This window comes from Chelonoidis abingdonii, chromosome 8 (genome assembly GCF_003597395.2).
Source record: "Chelonoidis abingdonii isolate Lonesome George chromosome 8, CheloAbing_2.0, whole genome shotgun sequence".
Classification (NCBI taxonomy): Eukaryota; Metazoa; Chordata; order Testudines; family Testudinidae; genus Chelonoidis; species Chelonoidis abingdonii.
This window is the reverse complement of record NC_133776.1, coordinates 5,615,619-5,635,889: the sequence shown is the minus strand read 5'-3', so window position 1 is coordinate 5,635,889 and position 20,271 is coordinate 5,615,619. Positions and strand designations below refer to the sequence as shown.

The 20,271-nt window shown below is 43.1% G+C and overlaps 1 protein-coding gene across 3 annotated transcripts in view; it reads right to left on the bottom strand.

Annotated features, from left to right (window-relative positions):
• Nucleotides 1–648: 648 nt before the first annotated feature.
• Nucleotides 649–20,271, bottom strand: part of TFRC (transferrin receptor) — a 32,360-nt gene continuing 12,737 nt past the window's right edge. For all 3 annotated transcript variants that reach the window (XM_075068323.1, XM_032777289.2, XM_075068324.1), the window contains 16 exons: nucleotides 19,638–19,854; nucleotides 19,267–19,401; nucleotides 17,921–18,020; nucleotides 16,611–16,733; nucleotides 14,202–14,294; nucleotides 13,771–13,910; nucleotides 13,049–13,218; nucleotides 10,199–10,318; nucleotides 8,400–8,485; nucleotides 8,205–8,268; nucleotides 7,818–7,885; nucleotides 7,661–7,725; nucleotides 7,060–7,141; nucleotides 5,424–5,648; nucleotides 4,440–4,580; nucleotides 649–3,899 (listed from right to left, as the gene is read on the bottom strand). In XM_075068323.1, the coding sequence (XP_074924424.1) occupies nucleotides 3,657–3,899; nucleotides 4,440–4,580; nucleotides 5,424–5,648; nucleotides 7,060–7,141; nucleotides 7,661–7,725; nucleotides 7,818–7,885; nucleotides 8,205–8,268; nucleotides 8,400–8,485; nucleotides 10,199–10,318; nucleotides 13,049–13,218; nucleotides 13,771–13,910; nucleotides 14,202–14,294; nucleotides 16,611–16,733; nucleotides 17,921–18,020; nucleotides 19,267–19,401; nucleotides 19,638–19,854 (2,072 nt within the window). In that variant the 3' untranslated portion in view covers nucleotides 649–3,656. The remainder of the gene's footprint in view (nucleotides 3,900–4,439; nucleotides 4,581–5,423; nucleotides 5,649–7,059; nucleotides 7,142–7,660; nucleotides 7,726–7,817; nucleotides 7,886–8,204; nucleotides 8,269–8,399; nucleotides 8,486–10,198; nucleotides 10,319–13,048; nucleotides 13,219–13,770; nucleotides 13,911–14,201; nucleotides 14,295–16,610; nucleotides 16,734–17,920; nucleotides 18,021–19,266; nucleotides 19,402–19,637; nucleotides 19,855–20,271) is intronic.

Here is a 20,271-nt window from a genome sequence, read left to right as displayed (position 1 = left end):
ACTCATACTGTGACCTCTGCTTCAAATCTGCAGATATTGAAGCAACAGCTTTGAAGGGAGGTGAATTGGGTAGATCACTCAGGTGCCCATAAACCAAACTCTCAGCTGTGAATTTAACAACTTCTCCTTGGCCAAAGTTGCTACAACACTGAGGTTTGCCATTTTGCTGCAGGTAGGTACTACCATTCCTCTGCAACTTTTCCCACCAGGCAGTTTCATCATTACATTGCATGTTTCCTGCATTGTTCCATGGATGGAAGAGCAAGTGTGTAGAAGCCAGGGGTTGAGAGTAGTTAGAGCTAAGTAGTTGGACACACCTGGAAGGTGGTCAGTTCTTGGCAGAACCTCCCAATGTCACAGCCACCAAGCCCACACATGAACCAAACCATTGCTGAGAACAATTTGGCAGTGAGATCATCCAATAGCCATAGGTGTTTGGATGGTGAGGGGAGGTCTGTCATGACAGTGGCTGAGGAATTTGGAGCCTTATACCACTAGGCACATGGCAGGGCTTAAGCCATCACTCTGCAAAGCAAAGAATACTTAACTGCTATAAATAGCATAATGCTTTAGGTGGGTAATTAGGAGTCTAACTGGTCTGAGGTGGTCACTATTTTACAGTTAGTGATAAGACTGGGACACAGCATGGAAGCTTTCAAGTTTTATTTAATGAGACAGCAGGTAATGCAGGAACAAAGCAAATTAATATCCCATAGTCAAATTTCAGTACAAGAGCAAGAAAGTATGAACAGAACCTGTAGTAATTAGTTATCACTTGTCTAACTACAGGATAGAGTTTGTCTTATTCATATGCTTAGTAGCAGGCAAAGTTTACAGAACCTAAGAATTCAAGATGCATGCAGGTGCTATGGCAACAACTTCCAACCACGAGTTTTGCCAAACAGGACTGAGACTTAGTCCTATCACTTGTTTGAGTGCCACATGGTCACCTTGTAAGACATATCAAGATTGCTCTGATGGCATCAGCAGCAGATTTTAATGTATGCACTTGAATTTAGCTCTGTCTTTCATGGCCAGGACCAACCTACTTCAAAGCTCATTAATGAAGTCTCAAGGGCTTATTTTAGCCTCAAATGGCAAGAGCTCCTCTCCCCATCCCTGAGCTGCCACTGAACAGGTCTGGTTTAAGTTCCCTGCAGATTCAGCTCCAGCACAGGTACCAGGAGTCTAAACCCAGTTTTATTTAAGTGGGCCACACTAGGGGCTCAGAGCAGCACCCTGCTGTAAATGGGGTAGGGTGAGTGCTTTAGTAGGATATGCTTTTTGGCTGCAGCTAGAGACAGCAGCATTTAATAGAACCTAAATAGGCTTGAGGAACTTACCAGTGAAGTACTAACATATTTGAAGGAACAAGGGAGTCTACTTGGTCTTTGATTAGGGAGCAGATGGGGACCCCCAAAGCCTTGCTGTCTGCTGAACTGACTAGTCTCTAGTGATGCTACTTAGGCTGATGTTAACAAGTACAAAATCAGTTGTACTGGCTCACACATACCATAATGAGACTGAATGTGGCCCACTAAACAGTGGAGTTCTCAAAATCCAGGACCATATGTTCACCATAGCAATTCCTCAAGCCTTTATAGTCAATTCCCTTCACCTTTCTAAGACAAATCAAACAGCCTTACTATTCTAATATTTGCTAAATAGTCAGACCCAGCAGTCACGTACCTAGATAGATTGCAGCACAACAGTTTAACCTACAGAATGGGTTTAACAAAATTCAAGTGACTAATACACACTAGCATCTGCACCACACAGGAAAGTGGAACTAGAATTGCAGGAATTTGAGGATACATGTTAGATACTAACCATCAAGCTCTGTAGATGTCATTGCATGATAAGCATAAGAAAATTATGGGAAACACTGTTCCCGATAAATTACATACACCCTTAGTGCAACATATGGAGATCACTGCCTCCGATATAACACCTTGGTAGGCAAAAGCTACCTTGTTCTTTATACATTATGGGAGACACTGCTCCCGATAATGAGTTAGGTTTTCATGATACATAAGGTACTGGAAATTTTGCAGCAAAGCTGCCATGTGATTGAATTGCTGCCTGATCTTAGAGGTACAAGTCTGCATTTGTGTACAACACCCTAGGCTTAGCAAGGGTGGAACCAGGGCTATGGTTAACCCAATTAATGCATCCTTAAGACCTTTCAGTTAACCTTTATCTGCCAGGCTCAGAGGTGCTTTTCTGCATCAATCGAGGCCTAAAGCAGGTTATGGAGCTGCACTCCCTGTACAAATGACAGGTCATCAACTGAAGCAGGGGAAGATAGAAGCCTGACCTCAGGGCTAGGCAGTAAGTCCAAGGGAAGCTTAATTGCAGTTATTTGTTTGCATCTCAAAATTTAGGGTTTTCGGGAGTCACTTTAGAGATGAGCACTTAGTACCAGATTAAATGCTTACTCAAGATCCCTGTGTGTTTTCCACATCTGAAAACCATGGAAAGCTGAATTGGTAAATTTCTAATAGAAATAGCTTCATGGACCATTGCTTCATTTTAATATTTGAATGCAAAATTTCAGTATCATGTTTGATTGTAATAGCAGATGCTGCTTTTATTCAAAAACGACAGTATAACTGTCATAATTATGGAAGGCACTGCTTCCGATAATTATCTTCTATAAAAAAACCACACCATTTATAGTGAACTCTGTCACTGATAAATAAATAAAAAATAAATATCTCAGTGCCAAATGAGAGCCTTCCTTGAGTTGCCTAACTTACTTTGTTCACCAAATTTTGGTTTGGCAAAGACTCTTGATTGCATGAAAGGCCTCACAGCAACAGGGTCTGAAGTGTCAGCTGTAGCCATCCAAAGCTGTGTGTTACCATGTGGCTTGTTTTTATCTGAAAGCCTGTGCCAGGACACTCAAGGGGCATAAATTAATCTCTGGATTTCACCCCCTTTGTGATGTAAATTTCTGTAAGAGGGATAGTCTTTAAGCCACTTCTTCTTGGGAAACCAAGCTGTTCGGTCACATGGTAACTCAATGTATTGGGTAGTTAGACACTTCAGAACTTCCTGACTATTTCAGCAGCTAAGGGCTACTACTGTGGAAAAAAATAATCAGCTTTTTTACTTTATGTCAAGGGGTCTTCATGGCCCCAGAAGGGAGGCTGGAAGCACTTATGAATTTCCCCATGAACTGTTATGAAGGCGATCTTCTGCCTTCACTCAACTTTACGCCTGACCTCAAAAGGGAAAGCCAACATTTTAGAACTCAGGTAGACAAAGGTACCTCCCCACTCAAAAGGTACCAATTTAGTTTTGGATCAGAATTTATATTTGATTAGACTGTATCTTGGTTTTAATCAGTCTGATCTGTTTGTTCAAGCACAATAGAAAGGTAGCACCACAGGCAGTAGTGTTTAGTGAGATTATACTGAATCAGAGAAACCTCTTGTTTGAGGGAGATTCAGGTTTAGTGGGTATAAACTGAAATCCCTGCTTAAAACTGCTTGTGAAGTTTCCCTATCAAAAATCAAATTTGAAGTTCTACATTTTGATCAAGTAAGTTTCCAAATACCCTGTCAGATTTAGTGTAATGTTCACTCTGTCATTGAGGAAGAGTAGGGTTCCCTGTTTCTGCACCCCAGTATTAAGGTTAATGTATTATGCATTTAAAACTCGTTGTCTATGTTCCAAATGTCACCCGATATGGCATTAGCAGCACCCTGAATAGTCCAGGTTGCCAGAGCCAGTTGGTTCTTGAACAGGTCTGGGTTGAAGGCACTTGGGTTGGTCTTCCGGAGGCTCAAGTGATCCAGCAAAGCTGACAGAGTGTGGGAACCAGAGCCAAAGAAGATATGACGTAGAGGAGTATCCTTCGGAGAGACGTATGGAGAAAGGAAGTGGTACTCCACCTTAAGAGGAAATATAAAATTTAGAATTGCACTGACATTGGCAGGAATTCAGTCCAGTAACCAAGAACTGAGATAAGTGGTGAAGGGGCCAGAAGCCAGGGATTATCTAGGAGCTGGAAAAAACCAATACTCGGAAGTGGTTTCAACAGCCTCTCCTAGTGGCTTGTGTGTTAGGTTTTGCATGGCTGTTCTGCCAGTGTTAGCTATTAACATCTAGATATGTTTCTAGGGGAAGTGAATTAAGGGTTTACCAGGGCAGCCACATGAGCCAGACAGATGTTTCCTAATCCAGCAACTGTAATAAGACATGAAGTGACCACTTTGTAAATGCAGGCCCTGATCCAGGAAAACAGCTCTGCCTCTTGAGATGTATTCTACCTGCAGCCACATCAGCTAGTCCACCAGTCACTGGGTATAAATCCAGTGGACTCTAGCCCCAGTATATACTGGAACCCTTCATGAATGCTCACTCAATTTGCTATTGGGCTCCTTTGGTTTAAGGAGTGAAATCAGCTCTGTAACCAAGCGCAGAATACTTACCTTCATGATACGGTCATTCATCATGCGGCAGAGGAGCCTGTTGCTAAGGTCAGTGTTTTCAATCTCTTTTTTCAGTGCCTCTGTAGCTCGACTGAAGTCTCCACGGGCAGAATACAGCCACTGAAGGGTCAGATTCATTTCCTAGTAGGGAGAGAGGAGCTATAGTAAGTAATTTTACTCCTGATTTATCTGGAGACAGGGTTGGGAATCTGAGTTGGTAAAAATCTTACCAGGAGACCATTTTGTAAGACTGAGGGCATGGCTACACTAGAGTTTAGTGGCACAGCTGCACTGGTGCAGCTATGCAAGCTCTCTAGTGTAGCCATACTAAGTGGATGGGAGTGCACTCTCCCATCAGCTTTACTGTGCTAATCCAGTGAGCTGCAGTAGCTAGGTTGGCAGCAGCAGCTCTCCTGCAGGCCTAGTGCTGTCCATACCAGCACTTATGTTGGTGTAACTTGTCATGCAGAAGGGAGATTTGTTCATACCTTGAGACAAGTTATGCTGAAAAACTGAACTACAGGTATAGCCTGAGTTACTGGTAGCTTTTTTTAGGATGAACACTGCTCAAGAAGTTTAACTTAAGCAGCTATACCTCCAGAAGCCCTGTTAGAACCTCATCTGGATGGACTCTATCTGGGTACGTGAATGTGCACTACTGCTAATGCTATTTGTTGGGTGCTATACCCAGCTGGAGATATTTCCATTCTAGCTTGGATACCAAGCTAGAAAGGGAGATTTAGGTGTTGAATACAGGCTACTCATCTTCATATAGCTAACAGCATCTCTGTCCAGAATCTGATAGCTGGCTCATTTTGCCAGGTCACCACACTGGGGCTCTCGTTGGCATCCGCAGGAGAACCCAGGAATTGAATGGACAATGATAACCCTAGCTCAGTGGGGATAAGACACTGGCAGATTCTAGTGTTTAAGGTTAGTGAAAAGCCTTACATAATCTTAAAAATTAATTAGGAAGGTACTTACTTTTATCTCTCGTTTATATGGGGAAATCTTCATTATGAACTTGAGCAATTCCTGGTTGTACTGCTCATAACCCAGGTAAAGTTGGTGATCATATGTCATCTTAATAGCCATCTGACCAGCCACTTCTGCAGCTGTCCGAAACATCTTGTCCAGATGAGTTACAGATAAGGCAAGATTGCGCCAAGTGTCCTGCTTGGTGCCCAGGTAAGGATACCCTTCCTCATCCTGCAAGAGGAAGCATTTGCACTCGGTTCTTACACCTAACCCTGGTTTTGAATACGTGTTTCTCTAGCTGAGAGTTTTACCCTACTGTGGCTGTACTGTAAGGAGCACTAGAAGGGACTGGAGATAGCAGGTCAGTCTTTTTTGCTCAGACACTGAACGATATTTGGCACCCCTGCAAAGCACTCATTCTGCCCTACAAAAAGCCAAGCTGAGGGATAGGGAAGTGTTACTTATATGCATGCCAGCACCACCACTTTGGCAAAGCAGCTTGCTGCCCACTTCCATCCAGTGTTTCCCAGTTTACTGGTGATTAGCTAATACTCCACAGCACTGCAGTACAGCTTTATCAAAAACTCAGATGTCAGCCACCAAGGGTTGTAAAGGCTTTCTGCAAACAAAAAAAACACACAAGTTCCACTGGCAAGAACACTTGCCAAAAGCCATTTTGACTCAGCAGATGTAACTTCTCGCATAAGTATCCACTCAAACAATATCATGAGTTCCAGCAAACTGCATGACCAAATGTTTGCAGAAGCATTAATGCAGGTGTCAAGAGTTGAAGGTTTAACTTTTGTAAAGCTTATTGAGGTTTGAGAACAGTAATTTGACTTCTCAACTAAACTGAGTATTTAGAACAGGCACATAGTTATTGTATTAGTGCTATTAATTCCACAGAGAAAGTGAAACATGACACATCTGGGTAACCAGGAATTCTAGCTCCATTCAAAAGGAATGTGTAGGGGTGTTTGGAAACTCACATCATTGATGCACAGGCTTCATCTCTACATACTTTCCTGTGTAAGCAGTGTCTGGAATGCAGGCAAACTGTGCAGAATTCTGTTTAGTTCACCATGATTTAGTCTTACTGTATGAGCCAATGGCTAAAGGAAGAGTAAGAATTTAAGTCTTGAATAGCTGAAGTTTGGATGAGAGCCAGAGACAGATGTCTAGCAGTAACTGCTCTACCTCTGGTCCACCCATGTACTTTTACAGTCTGATCCTGCCTTTCATTAAAGAACTAGGAAGCTGCTCATACAAGAGATTGCATTCACTGGCTAAAAGGGGAGTACTGAAATAGGATGGTATAGCCTACAGCTGTGCTGTTGAGGTTAAAGTTGATCCCCGCACTGTTGAGTTCAGCTTCCACATCAGTCCAGGAGGTAGTAAGAAGCCTGCAGCCCCAGGAGCAGTGGAATCTGCCAGGAGTTGCTCTTTAGCAGATTCTAATCCACTGTGAAGTCATTAGCATGTGTTTAAGATGAAACCAGATTCGATCAGCTTAAATTCTTCCAACTAGCTAGATCAGGAGAGTCAAACCTATCACAAGTTTACTGTAAGCAAGGAAGCTTAAGTTGTATTTACATTCCTACTCCATTTGGCAGAGGTTGTTTACAAATACAAAGTGACTTACATCATAGAAACTGAACGAAATGGCTGGGATTCCTGCATATGCTAGAAAAGGGAAGGCTGCATTATCCATACGAAAAGGAACACTGCAATGAGAAATTGGCATTGTTACTCAGAATTGTAGGGTACTCAATTCAACATTTGGAATAACTGATGCTTTAAGCTAAAAATAGATGGCCACATCTGGCCAGGTGGCACAGGGCATTCCTGTTAAGTGGAGCTCTAGGAAACTAGTTTCTGCAGTCCCATGAACACCAGCATCTCCTAGAAGGCTGTTCTTGGACCAGCTGGAAAGCTAGATTAGTATGTGATCTAGTTTGAACATGCAGTGTTCAAAACCAAGTATGGTACTAAACTATTGCACTAACATGGGAATGAAGTCATAATGGGTAAGGGGTTGTCCTAATGGTTTGCTGTGGTTCAAGGATTTGAATGGAGTAGCAACAAATTGAGAGCTAAAGCTAGAGTGACTGCCTAGTCAGTTGATTCATTCCTATATGGAGGCTGATGAGGGGATCATTTGGGTTTAGAGGGGTTAGGTTAGCTCTGTTGCTCCAGACAGGAGAACACTTTGAAATTACTGTTTAAACAAGCAGAAGACTTACACTTTTTTGGCCCAGTCAGAACCAACTGTGTCATACAGACTTCTCTCACGTATTGGATCCTTCACCTGCAATAAGGTGCAGAGTAAAGTTACTGTCCAAGCACTTCCCTGTACACCTGGATCATGGTTCAGACTAGCCCAGAGAGACTAGGACTCACCCCCATCATAGTCTGCTCCACTATTTTGTACAGCATTGGGCTGGCAGAAATCCTGAAGTTGCTTGAACCTGTGATGGTAGAAGTTAGAGATTTGAAACATGTTGCCAAGTACAAGAATGATAGGAATAAAGTTGCATTGTGGTTTCTCTTTAGTCATTACTGCTGAATATAGAAATGGCCCTAAGTGTTTTAAGATACAATATAGTACAGTAGCAGAATTAACCCAAAGCACCTGACATACCAGCTATTGGGCACTGGTAGCTATTTAAATTTAGCCTTGTCTTTTAGTGCTTCACACTGGAAAAGCAAAAGCTTGCCAAGTTCACCTGTTTGACCTGTTTTAATTTTACAGAGTTTTGTAGATTTGCTGAACACAGCAATAGTTACCTACAACTGCAGCATCCAGGTTGATGTACGCAAAGGCTTTGGTGTGCAGTGTGGCAGAATAACCCTAAAAATGGGAGAAAACAATGCCTGTTAATAGGCAGTAACTTTAAAACTATGCTTTTAGTACAGTTTGAGACAGAAGAGGTATGCTCTGATTAGGTACAAGGCATCAATGATCAAACCAAGATTAGTTACCTCCAACCACTCAGTGGCACCAACAGCTCCAAATTCTCCTGCGCTCCAGCTGGCAAAGACAATGCTTCTTCTGGGCTTATAGCCACCTTTAAAGAAGAAAAACAGTTGAGCCCCGGGGCTCCATTACCTTAGAACAGAACAAGTGAAAGATGCAGAATGGTAGTTTGCAGTGTACTTTATTAAAGTTCCCCAGATACCAGGACTGCAGGCCTTTAGCTGGATTATAGATGTAGGACCAACAGGTATAGATTGTGCCTTTGAAATGAGAACAATCCATCTAAGAGGGTCCACAATATAACAGAAGGAACAAAGCAGGTCTTGATTTTGTTGAGTGCCACATGTTTTTATCCAAACTTGACACCTAATTGCAGTCAGTTTTAACTGGGGGGGCGTTAAAGCCTCTTTAACCAAGTCATTCACACAAGTTACCTCAGGTCACTTTCAATTTGACTACATCTGGCACTGAATAGTTGTTCCCCATTCCAAGAAGTGCTCTAGTCTGTCACCAGCCCCCAGGAGCACAAATTATTCCTTCTTGACTACCTGAGAGTGCCCAGCTCAGATTCCAAGGCAAGAAGGGACCATTGTGATCTAGTCTGATCTCCTGTGTAACAGGAGATATCATTTCCTCAAGGTAATTCCTTCTAAAAGAGGTTCTAATTCAAGAACATCCAGTCTTCACTTAGTGTCTTTGAAACTCCCACCATGTCCCCTTGTGAACTGTTCCAATAGTTATTATCCCTCACTGCTACAGATTTACCTCATTTCCCATTTATATCATGGTGGGTACTGCAATGTACGTCAAATAGCCAAAATGCAAGTTCAATAAATGCTATTTATACATGAACGTTTGAAAAGTCTTCCAAAATGCTTAAGAAGTTTAGCCTAATGTTTGCTACACCTTAATTTGTAAGATTACTCAGTGAAATACTTGCTGTGACAGCCAAACACTTAGCTAGGCTGCTCTTGTGCTGAGACCACAGCTTATTATGCTATCCAACACCATCATTGACAGTACTGGAAAACAATTTGCCACCATGTCTTATACTCTGCTCTATGCCAAAGAATTTGGGGTCTTTGTACTGCACCTGGTACTAAGGCTTGGCCCATGGCTGGGGCACTTAGGTACCACAGTAATACAAGTAGCTAGCACTTCCAGAAGAGGCATGCTTTGCTAGATTGAGACAAAGTAAAGCTGCCACTGCTATAGAAGTTTTTGCTAGCAGATAAGCTTTGAAAGAATCTAAACCAGTGGTTCTCAAGCTTTTGTACTGGTTACCCCTTTCATAATCCCCCCTATTAAAACTATATATAGTAACACCATTACAAAAGCTGGAGGCAAAGTGGGGTTTGGAGTAGAGGCTGACAATTCACCCCCTTCCCCTGTAATATCACCCTGAGGGGTCCCAACTCCCAGTTGGAGAACCCCTGACAAACTGACTAAAAGCAAGCCACTGCTGAATTCTCTTTTCCCCTACCCCAAGACAGACACCACAGAAAACCTTGGCAGGATGAAGTTTTGGTAGAGGAGCTTAGTTGTCAGTTCAACTGGCAACTTCAATTCTGTCTTGATCCAAGTGGCACTTGGATCAAGTTGTGGCAGGGCCCATGGTGGCGAGGAGACTGTTTAGCTAGCTGAAATGAAGGTAGAGATTCTTCAGGAGCATCTCATTCACTAGTATTATGTTAACCCTAGCAATTAGTAAGCATGTTCTGAACAATCAAGCAGGACTGATTGGCTTGCATTTGTTCCTTTTACAGCAGAAAGTGTACTTGGGCTTAAGTGTTTCATTGTTTACCTGTTTTTACCATAGAAGAAATTGCACGGGCAAGCTCCAGCAGCATGACTGTTCCCACACCAGCCTTTGCTGCTCCAGGACCCCAGGAATCTCGTTGGGCTCCAATCACAACATACTGATCTGCAAAGAGGGCAAGAGCAATGAGATGCAGCCCTACTATTTCAGAAAGCAGTCAGAACCAAAACATTTTGGCAAGACACTTGCTACACGGAAGAGTAAACATATTGGCACTAGTGGGAAAGCTGTATGCAACTTTTAGGGAAAGACTGAATTTTAAGAGGGCTCTTTACTAGCTCAGCATTAGGGCCATTCTTGAAATTGTCTGAAATGCAATTCAGCCAGTGACAAGTGTACAGAGGAAGATAGTGGGAGGTTCCTTGTAGGATTTAACTTTTCCATCTATGCATGCTAGTTCTGATTGAATGTTAAGTTACATAGGTTAAGAAAAAAGTCTGTGGGTATAGTGCTTAGATTATCCACAAATGCAAAGTTGTAAGATATATGGTACATAAATAATCCAAATTTAGGTGAATAAATTTAATAGTTCAGTAGTAGCTGCCAAGTATTGGGGTACATCACTCATGTGAAGTTAGAGTTGGTTGTTGAAAGCAACTATAGCAGTGAGTGAAGACTGTCCCTCAGTAACTGAGAATTTAAGGTTAGTTGCGCACTTAGAAAATTTCTCTCATGGATCAGTTACTTTCCCCACCGTGCTTATCAGCACTCCAGCTCATCCCTCCTGGTACTGAGGATGTCCCATCACCTGATGGCTTCTGACACAACGAGTTGCTGCATCTGCAAATTAGTGCTACACTCAGCTTTCTCACTTGTCCATGTACTGATCATCAAAGCCCTGGGCACATGCACTTGAACCTGGTAACACTTAGCTCGGGGGTTGGCCAGAGGGGTGTTTTTCTTCACCTTTTGAACTTGGATGGAGCAGAAGGCCAGGGTCCTGTTCTCAAAGGGCACTATGATGGCCATCATCGTCTTCTGGTGGTCATTGGTGAGGACTGGCCATGGCTGGCTGTTTGTTCTAGGGAAGGTGGTGATCATGTCCACCTTTGTGATGTGTGGTGGGATAGCTCTGACTAGGTGATTCTAGATGGTGTTATGCTACAGTTTCTAGGGTCCAGAATGGGGCTTGCAGCTACACAGGATAGTATCTCATTGGCATAGCTGTGCTTCCTGCATGGCTTGTCCCATTCCATGGCTCTGTTCAGTGGAATGCAGTTGAGTTGGGCCCTGTGGATGAACCTCCAATTGGCAAAAACAGGTGAAGTTGCCCCCAAGGAGGAAGTGGTTGCTGGTGTTCCACTTGCACATCACCTTGAATACCTTGCCCTGGTCTGGCTTCCCTCTGTGTATGGCAGCTGATAGCATCCTTCAGGTCCTCTCCAGCATGGCTCTAGCTTTGGAGTGATGATTGCGTGCTCTGCATGCTTCACCTGTGGCACCAGGACTCCCAGCTCATGGCATTCCTTGCACCTGTCCAGTGGCAGCTGATATGCTTCTGTTATGTAGTGTTGCAGGCATGTGTCCAGAACAAAGCAAAGCCTCCTGTCTCTTCCAAATTTCCCTTCTGTGAGCTGCTCAGGTAGGTGGCATCACCTTGGTTGGAAAGGAACCTGGCAATTCACTTCTTGAAAGTAGAGTGCTATGCAGGATATTTCTCACCATCGCATCTGGTCAGTCATACCTTCTGATGTGATCACTGCAGTGTGGCACAGATCACCCACATGAGGGATGTTGGTGCCATCCTGCCTGTGAGAGATTCTTCCCCAGAGAGCCAGCAATGAACTGGTGTTCAACATCACTTCACTAGCTGCCCGACAGTGTTTGCCTTGTTCAGAGGTACCTTTGCCATGGCAGATCGCCTCAGGACCAGTGATATGGGGGAGATCAGAAAGGTATTCAAGATGTTGATCTTCTGCCATGGTGCCAGTAGGGAGGAACTGATCCTGGCTACATTTTGTAGGATCCCTGTGATATCCTCAGGTGTCTGCTAAATGTGGAAACTTGTGGCTGTGCTGAGATGTTGGTATGCTTGCCTGCTGAGGAAGAACATGGTTTGCTCTGGACCCAGAATGGTGTTGCCTGGATCGAGTCCCTACTATACCATTGATAGGCAGGGATGTGAATTTCTAGCATTGAAGTGGAGTCCCATCCAGTTGGCAGCCTGGCTGGTGATGCTGAACATGTCTTGGAGACTCTCAGGGTTGTCTGCAGTCAGTCTCACAAGTGCTTTGGAGCAAGTAGTCTCATGTGTATTTACAGTGCATGGGAGAATGAGGCTCAGTGCCTAAAGACCCATCAAGATCTATGAAGTGTACAGGTCTGGGAGACTTGTTACGAACAGGGCTTAAACCATAAGCCAGAACATGCACTGTTTGCTTAAATTGGTTTAAAATCCTTTTTTGGATTGGTTCAAATGCATGTAGATTATGGGCAAGTTTAACCAAACTATGACTAGATGCGAGATCATTTAGCCAGAGAACTTGGGACAGTGTCATTAAGAGGCAGGCCAATTCAGGAAGTAGCTTGCTTACTCCCCATGAGTTGTGTACAATTAGTTCTCCCACATTCACCCTTTGATTTTCAATGCTCCTGTGTTATGGGGAAAGGTTTTGTTTTGCCTGTTATCCAGTGGCCTAGTAAGAGACAGTAGCTATTTGCTTAAAGATTTCCATGTAATGAGGACTTGAATAAACTTTGTCTTAATGTTACATAAAAAGTTTAGTTCAGGACTCCCCAATCCACTCTCTCATGCAAGTTATGAGAGTTACAGGCTAAACAAGCTTCTAAATGAGACCAACCTCACCAGTAGGATTTTATTAGCAAAGTTTTTACCTGGTTCATCAAAACCCTGGATAACGCCAAAGATGTTATGAATTTTTCTCTCTACCATTTGATTGTTTACTTCAAGTGTCACATTAGTTCCATCGGTGTTCTGTGATCTCATTTTGTAAGCCAACAGGCTACCTGTCCACTCTTTAGGGGCGACTTCTCCATTCATTTTTCTGGGGGGGAAATGGTGTTCAAATAAATATTTACTTCATTGTCACCTTTAAGCATATCATTTAGAGCCTTACTATGGAGTTGTAGAGTTGTTTGTTGGTCAGTAAAGGGCTAAACCTTCCCAATGCCTTTCCACTGGGTGGGAATTAGTGATGGTGGCAAGACTAGGTCCTGATTTTAGCCATCAGCATGCTGGATTAAGAGTACACTGCATTGGTGCAATACTGGGGAATTCCAAACCTCAGACTGAGGTGAAGCATTCCACAATTTTCACATTTGTTTAAAGCCTGCATTTAAGCAATGCTATAGGCCAATGTTTATATTAAAATAGGAACAACTGTTGGATACAAGACTCCATTTGATGAAACAGTCAAGAATTTGGGAGTCTTATATTGATGAATCTGCAGCTAACCGTACAGACTATAGCTCAATACACTTTTAGAGGACAGGAGGAGAGCTCTGCTTATAAGGACTCATAGCAATTTCATAGATTACTCATAGGGATCCAATTGTACTACTGACACTTGGTAAAAAACACCTGTAGGCAATATTACCTGAACAAGTCTGTTGCAGCATTACTAGCGATCGTTTGGACAGGAATGCCTGGGAGTCCAGAAGATTTAGCTGGTGGGAACTGAGTGTGGTTGAATGAAGGGAAGCCAGGGGTGAAAGGGTCACCTGTTCCTAGATGAGCCTGTCAATGAAGGATGTTACATGCAAGATAAACAGTGTTTTAAGGTCTGTAAGAGTGAGGTGTTAGAGATCTGGCTGGATCCACACTACTGGTATTCTTGTATTTGCAAAGCTACAGCTGTGCTTTGTCAATCACTATGGCCCTGTATCAAGGAAGCATTATGATCAAGTTCACATAAGTGGAGAATTGTCTGTTGCAAAATGCTTCTAGACACTGCATGTTTGTTCTCTATGCAGTCCCCTTCTGCATCTTCCAGAGGGAAGCCAATCAATGTTCACCAGTAGTACTTACATGTCCAAAGAGAACCTCGCTATGGAGTCTGTAATCAGCAGGATCAGGGTAAATCAAGACACCTACTGCATTCAAGCCTTCGGCATTAGCAACCTGGAAGAGGGTTAAATTGATTAAGTTGAAGAGTCTGAGCTATGTCATTGTACAAAATGGACTCTAAATGACAGAATCAAGGTTGCTTGGGCACCTTCAACTGTAACCTCTTGTCCATACCCATCTCTACCCAGATATAAAGCAACTTGATATAACCCAAATTTGGATACAGTGTGGTAAAGCAGTGCTTGGGGGTGCCACCTGCACATTCCAGTGGATCAAAGCAAGTTTGGTATAATGTGGTTTTACCAATAATGCAGTAAGATTTTTTGGCTCCTGTGTACTAGCATAATTCAAGACTATGCTGCCTCGGTGTACAGAGAAGGTCTAGGCTGGAGATGAAGCAGGGTTATGTACTGAGGAGACTTGTCTAACATAGGACTTCTGCAAAAAGTGAAGCCAGAAGTTTGAGTGTGTGCAGGGGATTACAGGAAAGAAAGTGATATTGGACTAGATGGACCTTTGGTCTGAGCCAGTATGGCTGTTCTTATGCAAGTTACATGGGTTGGAAATTCTCATTCTATTCCAGCCTCTGCCAGAGTTCCTGTGTGATGCTGGACACATTTAACCCAGTCTTTTCATGACTTGTCACTTTTTTGGGTGACCACACTGACAGCCTGGTGGGGAATTTGCAGAAGCACTGTACAGTGAGTGCCATAGAAAAGTCCATGCTAAAGTAACTACCTTAAGAGCAAGGTGTGCATAGTATATGGTAACCAAGTTAAGGAGTGACTAGCTGCTCATTAATGGAGTACTACCCATCCTGTGCACATGGGGCAGTATCCAATGGAAGATATAGTATAGGGTCATTATAGCATAATTACATGCATGTGTGGGGCAAAATGGAGGTTACAAGGGCAGCCTTGGTGTGCTGGGAGTGGGCAGACTATCCATTTCTCCCCTAGCCTATGGGGCTGCCCTTCCTTGTCCTGTCTTCCTCCACCTCTGGCACCTGATCCCATTACTTCCTTCCCTACTCCCTTATCTAGCTTTGCCAATGACCACTCAGTCCCAGGTTCCTTCTCTGGCTACTCAGCTCAACCCATCCCAATGCTTTTCTCTATTTCAGATGCAGCTTCCTCTATGCTGCCTGGAGCCAATGTGGGGTGATGTGCTAGGAGACCAAGAGATAGGCTCCTCTACTCTGGTGGAGCCAATGTGGGGTGATGTGCTAGGAGACCAAGAGATAGGCTCCTCTACTCTGGTGGAGCCAATGTGGGGTGATGTGCTAGGAGACCAAGGGATAGGCTCCTCTACTCTGGTGGAGCCAATGTGGGGTGATGTGCTAGGAGACCAAGAGATAGGCTCCTCTACTCTGTTCTGGTGCCTGGAGCAGCTCAGATCTGCTATTACCATGAGCCCTAATCAGCCCAAGACTGGAGCATAAGCAGTCAGTCTTAAGCTGATTATGGACAGAATCTTTGGCCAATTTAGCCATGAGGGTCTAGTGAGATTCTACAGAGCACATGCTAGAGTTTTTCAATGGCTTAATGGATCAAGCTTGGTCAATTTCTGCAGGGGATGGCAAAAAGGCACACTGACCAAATGCCACCTTCCTGTCAGATTTTAAGTTCCTGCTCCCAAATGTGGAGACAGGAGTTTCTCAAAGAGGTCAGTTTCTTTCCCGGGGGTAAAAAAAAAAAGTAGTATTTTACTGGTCTCATGAGTGGCTGAAGTTGTCAAAGTCACTTGACACAAGTGACATGGAAAGTTTCTGCTAAACTTTGACTGTTTGGACTAAGCTGTAAGCCACTATTACAAGACCCTGGAAATCTTCTTCCTGCTAGATGCTGGGACTAGACAAGGGATGGATTACTTGAGAATTGCCTTGTTCTGTTCATGCCCTCTGAAGCATCTGGCATTTGCCACTGTCAGAATATTGGGCTAGATGGACCATTGATCTGACCCAGTATGACCATTATGAAAGTGTCACTCAGTCTTTACAGGCAATGCTACCAGCCCCACTTAGAAGAACTCATGTTCAGTACTTGCTGAGTGAAAAAAAAGTTGTCTACTTACTCCCACAGTAAAGAGACTTCAGTTCTCACTATTCTCTTGCACAGTAACTGAAACAAGCTACTCCTTCCTTCAAATATGGGCCAAAAATCATGGCAGCATGAACAATTGCCAGGCCTATTAATATGTCAATGAGGTATACCCCTCACCCTACCCCTGCAGCACTCAAATACATCTGGGATAAAGCTAAAGGCTGATCTGACCAACCTGAAGATGACAGGTCTAAATACAAAAAAGTGTAAAATATTAGCTATGTGATTTATGACCACACTATTCAGAATAGGAGCCAAGAGCTGTTACCTTCTCAGCAAAAGAAATTTTCCCAGCTCTGACAAGGACCACAGATCCATTTATGGGAATATCCATCTTGTTTAGTTCTTGGAAATCCTCTGTCCGGCCATAGTTAGCATAGACTGGTTTACCCTGGAACAAAGTAAGATGGATGTAGCTGTAGCAGTCACTGATAACTCACCAGATCTGTCTAAAGCCATGGGGCCTGGACCACTGGCCTTATTTACAGGAACTGCATGAGAAATTTAAACTCATGCAGCAGCTTGAATGTCCTAGCTTCAACCAAGTCTCATACATTTAGCAGCAAATACCTAGGTTCAAGCTGTAGCAACTCTTAGCTGTTAGGACATCAGCTTTCTGGGCAGAGGTTCCCCCTGTTAGGTGATCAGTTGTTCTGCATCTTCAGTGAAAGTAGGACAATAGTAATGTGCTTAATAGGCAGCAAGAGATTAGTTAGATTACTCCACCATATCTAGCTTACATAGTTAAGTGCTGGAATAGGCTTCCAAGGGGAAGTTGGAGAATCCCATTGGGAGTCAAGAGGTTGGACAAGTCTGTCAAGGGATGGTCTAGGTATCTGATCCTGTCCCAGCACAGAGAGACTTGACCAGATGACCTCGAGAGCCCTACTAGTCTTACCTTTTTATGATGGTTCTTTAAGGACACCTGGATGGGCCCTAGCTAGGAACCCTCTAGGAGGGAAGCAGCCACCAGCTACTTCAAGCCTTGGTGATTGGGGATGGTGGAAAAGGGTTTGTGGAGATTGCCCTGCAACTCCCTTGGTGGGAGTAGAGGCCACTTACCACAAGTGGGACAAGAGTTAAGCATGTTTATCTAATCTTGAGGTGATAGCTGTAAATGCTTAGCTTGTTACTAGTGAATGTTAAATCAGGGACCTGAGTTAGTTTAGTTTACTAGATGTGGGTGTGATGCAAGAGTTTGAGTTATGTCTTAAAAGCACTCTTGCTTCATGAGCTGGAGCCTGGAAATACTTGGGCCATGTCCTCAGCAGTAAGCCTCAGGAGGGATGACCTCTTACTATTCTGCAGAGCTGTTCTGCCTAATAACCTGTGGCATTACTCCAATGCCACCATATCCAGCTCTGCTTGGCTGTAAGTGAAGCAGCAGTCCAGTGCCTCAGGGGTGAAAGCCAGACACTTAGAAAAAGAATGAAGTATTAAGGAGCCAATAACTGTTCAAGTCTCAGTCCTAGTCAGTGACCTGTCCACAAGTGAGATGAACTGACTTGTTAGCCAATCTCAGCATAGAGAGACTTGTTTAAAAGAACAGTTTGCAATTCATGAAGCTAGGTAACTTACTGTTGCTGTTGCCCTTGCACTGTATGCCACATATCCATCAGTAATTTCCAGTTTTATTGGTCTTTCAGTTGAAGACTCAATAGTCACTTTATTTGGTGAGCTATTAGACAGCAAGAAACAGCATTAAGCAGAGCCACTTAAGATACTAGTTCTAAAATGATAGATTTATAAAAATGGTTAGCACTAGCTATTTACTTTGAGTATTCTGTTTAAACAATATTTTACCACAGAAATTGATTTTGAAGTAGTGACTTGTTTAAATGAAGACAAGGTCAAAGTCATCCAGCTTTCCAGTGCTACTCCCCACCCTCCCATATAAATATTTGTTGTATACATGGTGCATAAAGCTAGTTTAAGCCGAGCTCCACTAAGCCTATGTTTAGATTATAGTAATGAGCTACTAGGCAGTGATGTTTGGAGTCATTAACCCTGAAAAGGGATGACAGGCACTTGCATGCAAGTGTTGAGTAGAGAAAGAATTAGGATACTTGTGAACTTAAGTCACTTAACACTCCCATATGTGTGAGTAATGTAGAAGTTAGGGACTCTTGTTTTCCCAACACCTCTCCTCTAAGTCTGCCTTCCCCTAACATGAAGGATTTGAGTTGATAAGAGTCTTGCAGGCCAAGATAAGTTTATGGATATAGCTATGGGATCTATATATCCCAACAGAAATGGGGTTGAACTAACAGATTGACAACTTCAGTGCATATCTTCAGCCTTGCTTTTGGTAAAAGCAAGTCATTAGTCTGGCACCTGGTCTACACAGGGGCAGGGGAATTGACTTAAGATGTGCAACTTCAGCTACAAGAATAGCATAGCTGAAGTAGATGCATCTTAGTTCAACTTCCCTTGTGTCCTCACAGTGCAGGGTCGATTGCTGCGGCTTCCCTGTCAACTTTGATTCCACCTCTCACCGAGAGGGAGTACAGCAGTTGATGGGAGAGTGATTAGAGATTGATTTACTGCATCTACACTAGATATGATAAATTTATCCACTAGATCAATTGCTACCCACCAGTCTGGTGGGCAGTGTAGACATACCCTATGCAAAGCTTAGTTCTACAATTTAGCACTGTGGTAAGAGTCTGCCAACTCTGTCTACTTCTGTAAGGTAGGCTTTTTTTTTTTAAGAAGTTTTGGACTTTGAGGCACCCTAGTAGTTGCTATTGTAGGCTGAAGTGATGCCTAGAGAGACTTCTGCTTGGATTTCCCCTCAAACAATGTTAGCTAGCCTGAGTTAGACCTCAAATGTTTGCTCTAGCTGAAGAATTTTACTGTTGCACTAGCAAGATCCATTCCTGAATGAATAAAAGCAGCTAACAGTCTTTGTCATATTAACATACCTGCCCTGGACCTGCAGTGTAATGTAGTGCTCATCATTCCAGACTTTATCCAGTTTGAAATCAGTTAACTGACCATGAATATTGTTAGCAAGACTTTCATCTGTTTCAGAGCCAGCTTCATAAGATGACAGCTCCCTGGAATGGAAGAAAGTTAACGTAAAGGCACACCAAGCTAAAAGCCAGCAATCCAGTACACTGCCAGGTTGTGAACAAGCCACTTGAGTGTAGTCTAGACTAAACACTGATTTTAACTGAAGTGGCAATAGTCTTCAGTTATTCAAACACCCTTGTTTGACAGGAACAGGTAGGTGGTTTGTTTCAGACTAGCAAAACTCAGGATCTGAAACAAACAGCTCCAACTAGGACATTACCTGACATTGTTAAAGTTTACAGCTCTCAGCTCATTTGACAGCATCATTTTGAGATCACTCCAGTAAAGAACGGGTTCAATTTTAGGCTCCTCGATGTACTCATCATTATCTCCTGTGGAAGGTGTAATGGCAGGGTTTCTGCATGTATTACTTTCATCTGAACAAGTGCTGGTTGCCTGCATTCGCCCACGGTAACTCAAGTAGCCAATCAGAAACCCTAAGGGAAAAGAGAAATGTGTTTCTACACTAAGCCATAAAAAACTGAGCCAGTTTAGTGTTAACTCAAGCCACCTGACTGTATTCTAAGTAGTTGTGGAGTTTTATTGGAGACTAGCTCGTTCCCATGCAAGCTTTAAGACAGTATAATTCATAAGAACTTGCAAGGTTCACCGTTTAACTGATTCTGCATTTTAAGATCAAATGTGATTAAAAAATTCAGTGGTACACGATCTAATCTAAAAGATGTCTCCAATACCATTCAGGTTTGTTTGCTTGCAGTGATAGACTCAAAGCAAATGTAGCTAAACTAGTCATCTAGTACTAAAGCAGGAAGTTCCCATCTTCCTGAAGACTTACTTGATCTGCTTCCAACATTAATACACCTATTGTAGCTTTGTTTCTCCATTAAGCTGGA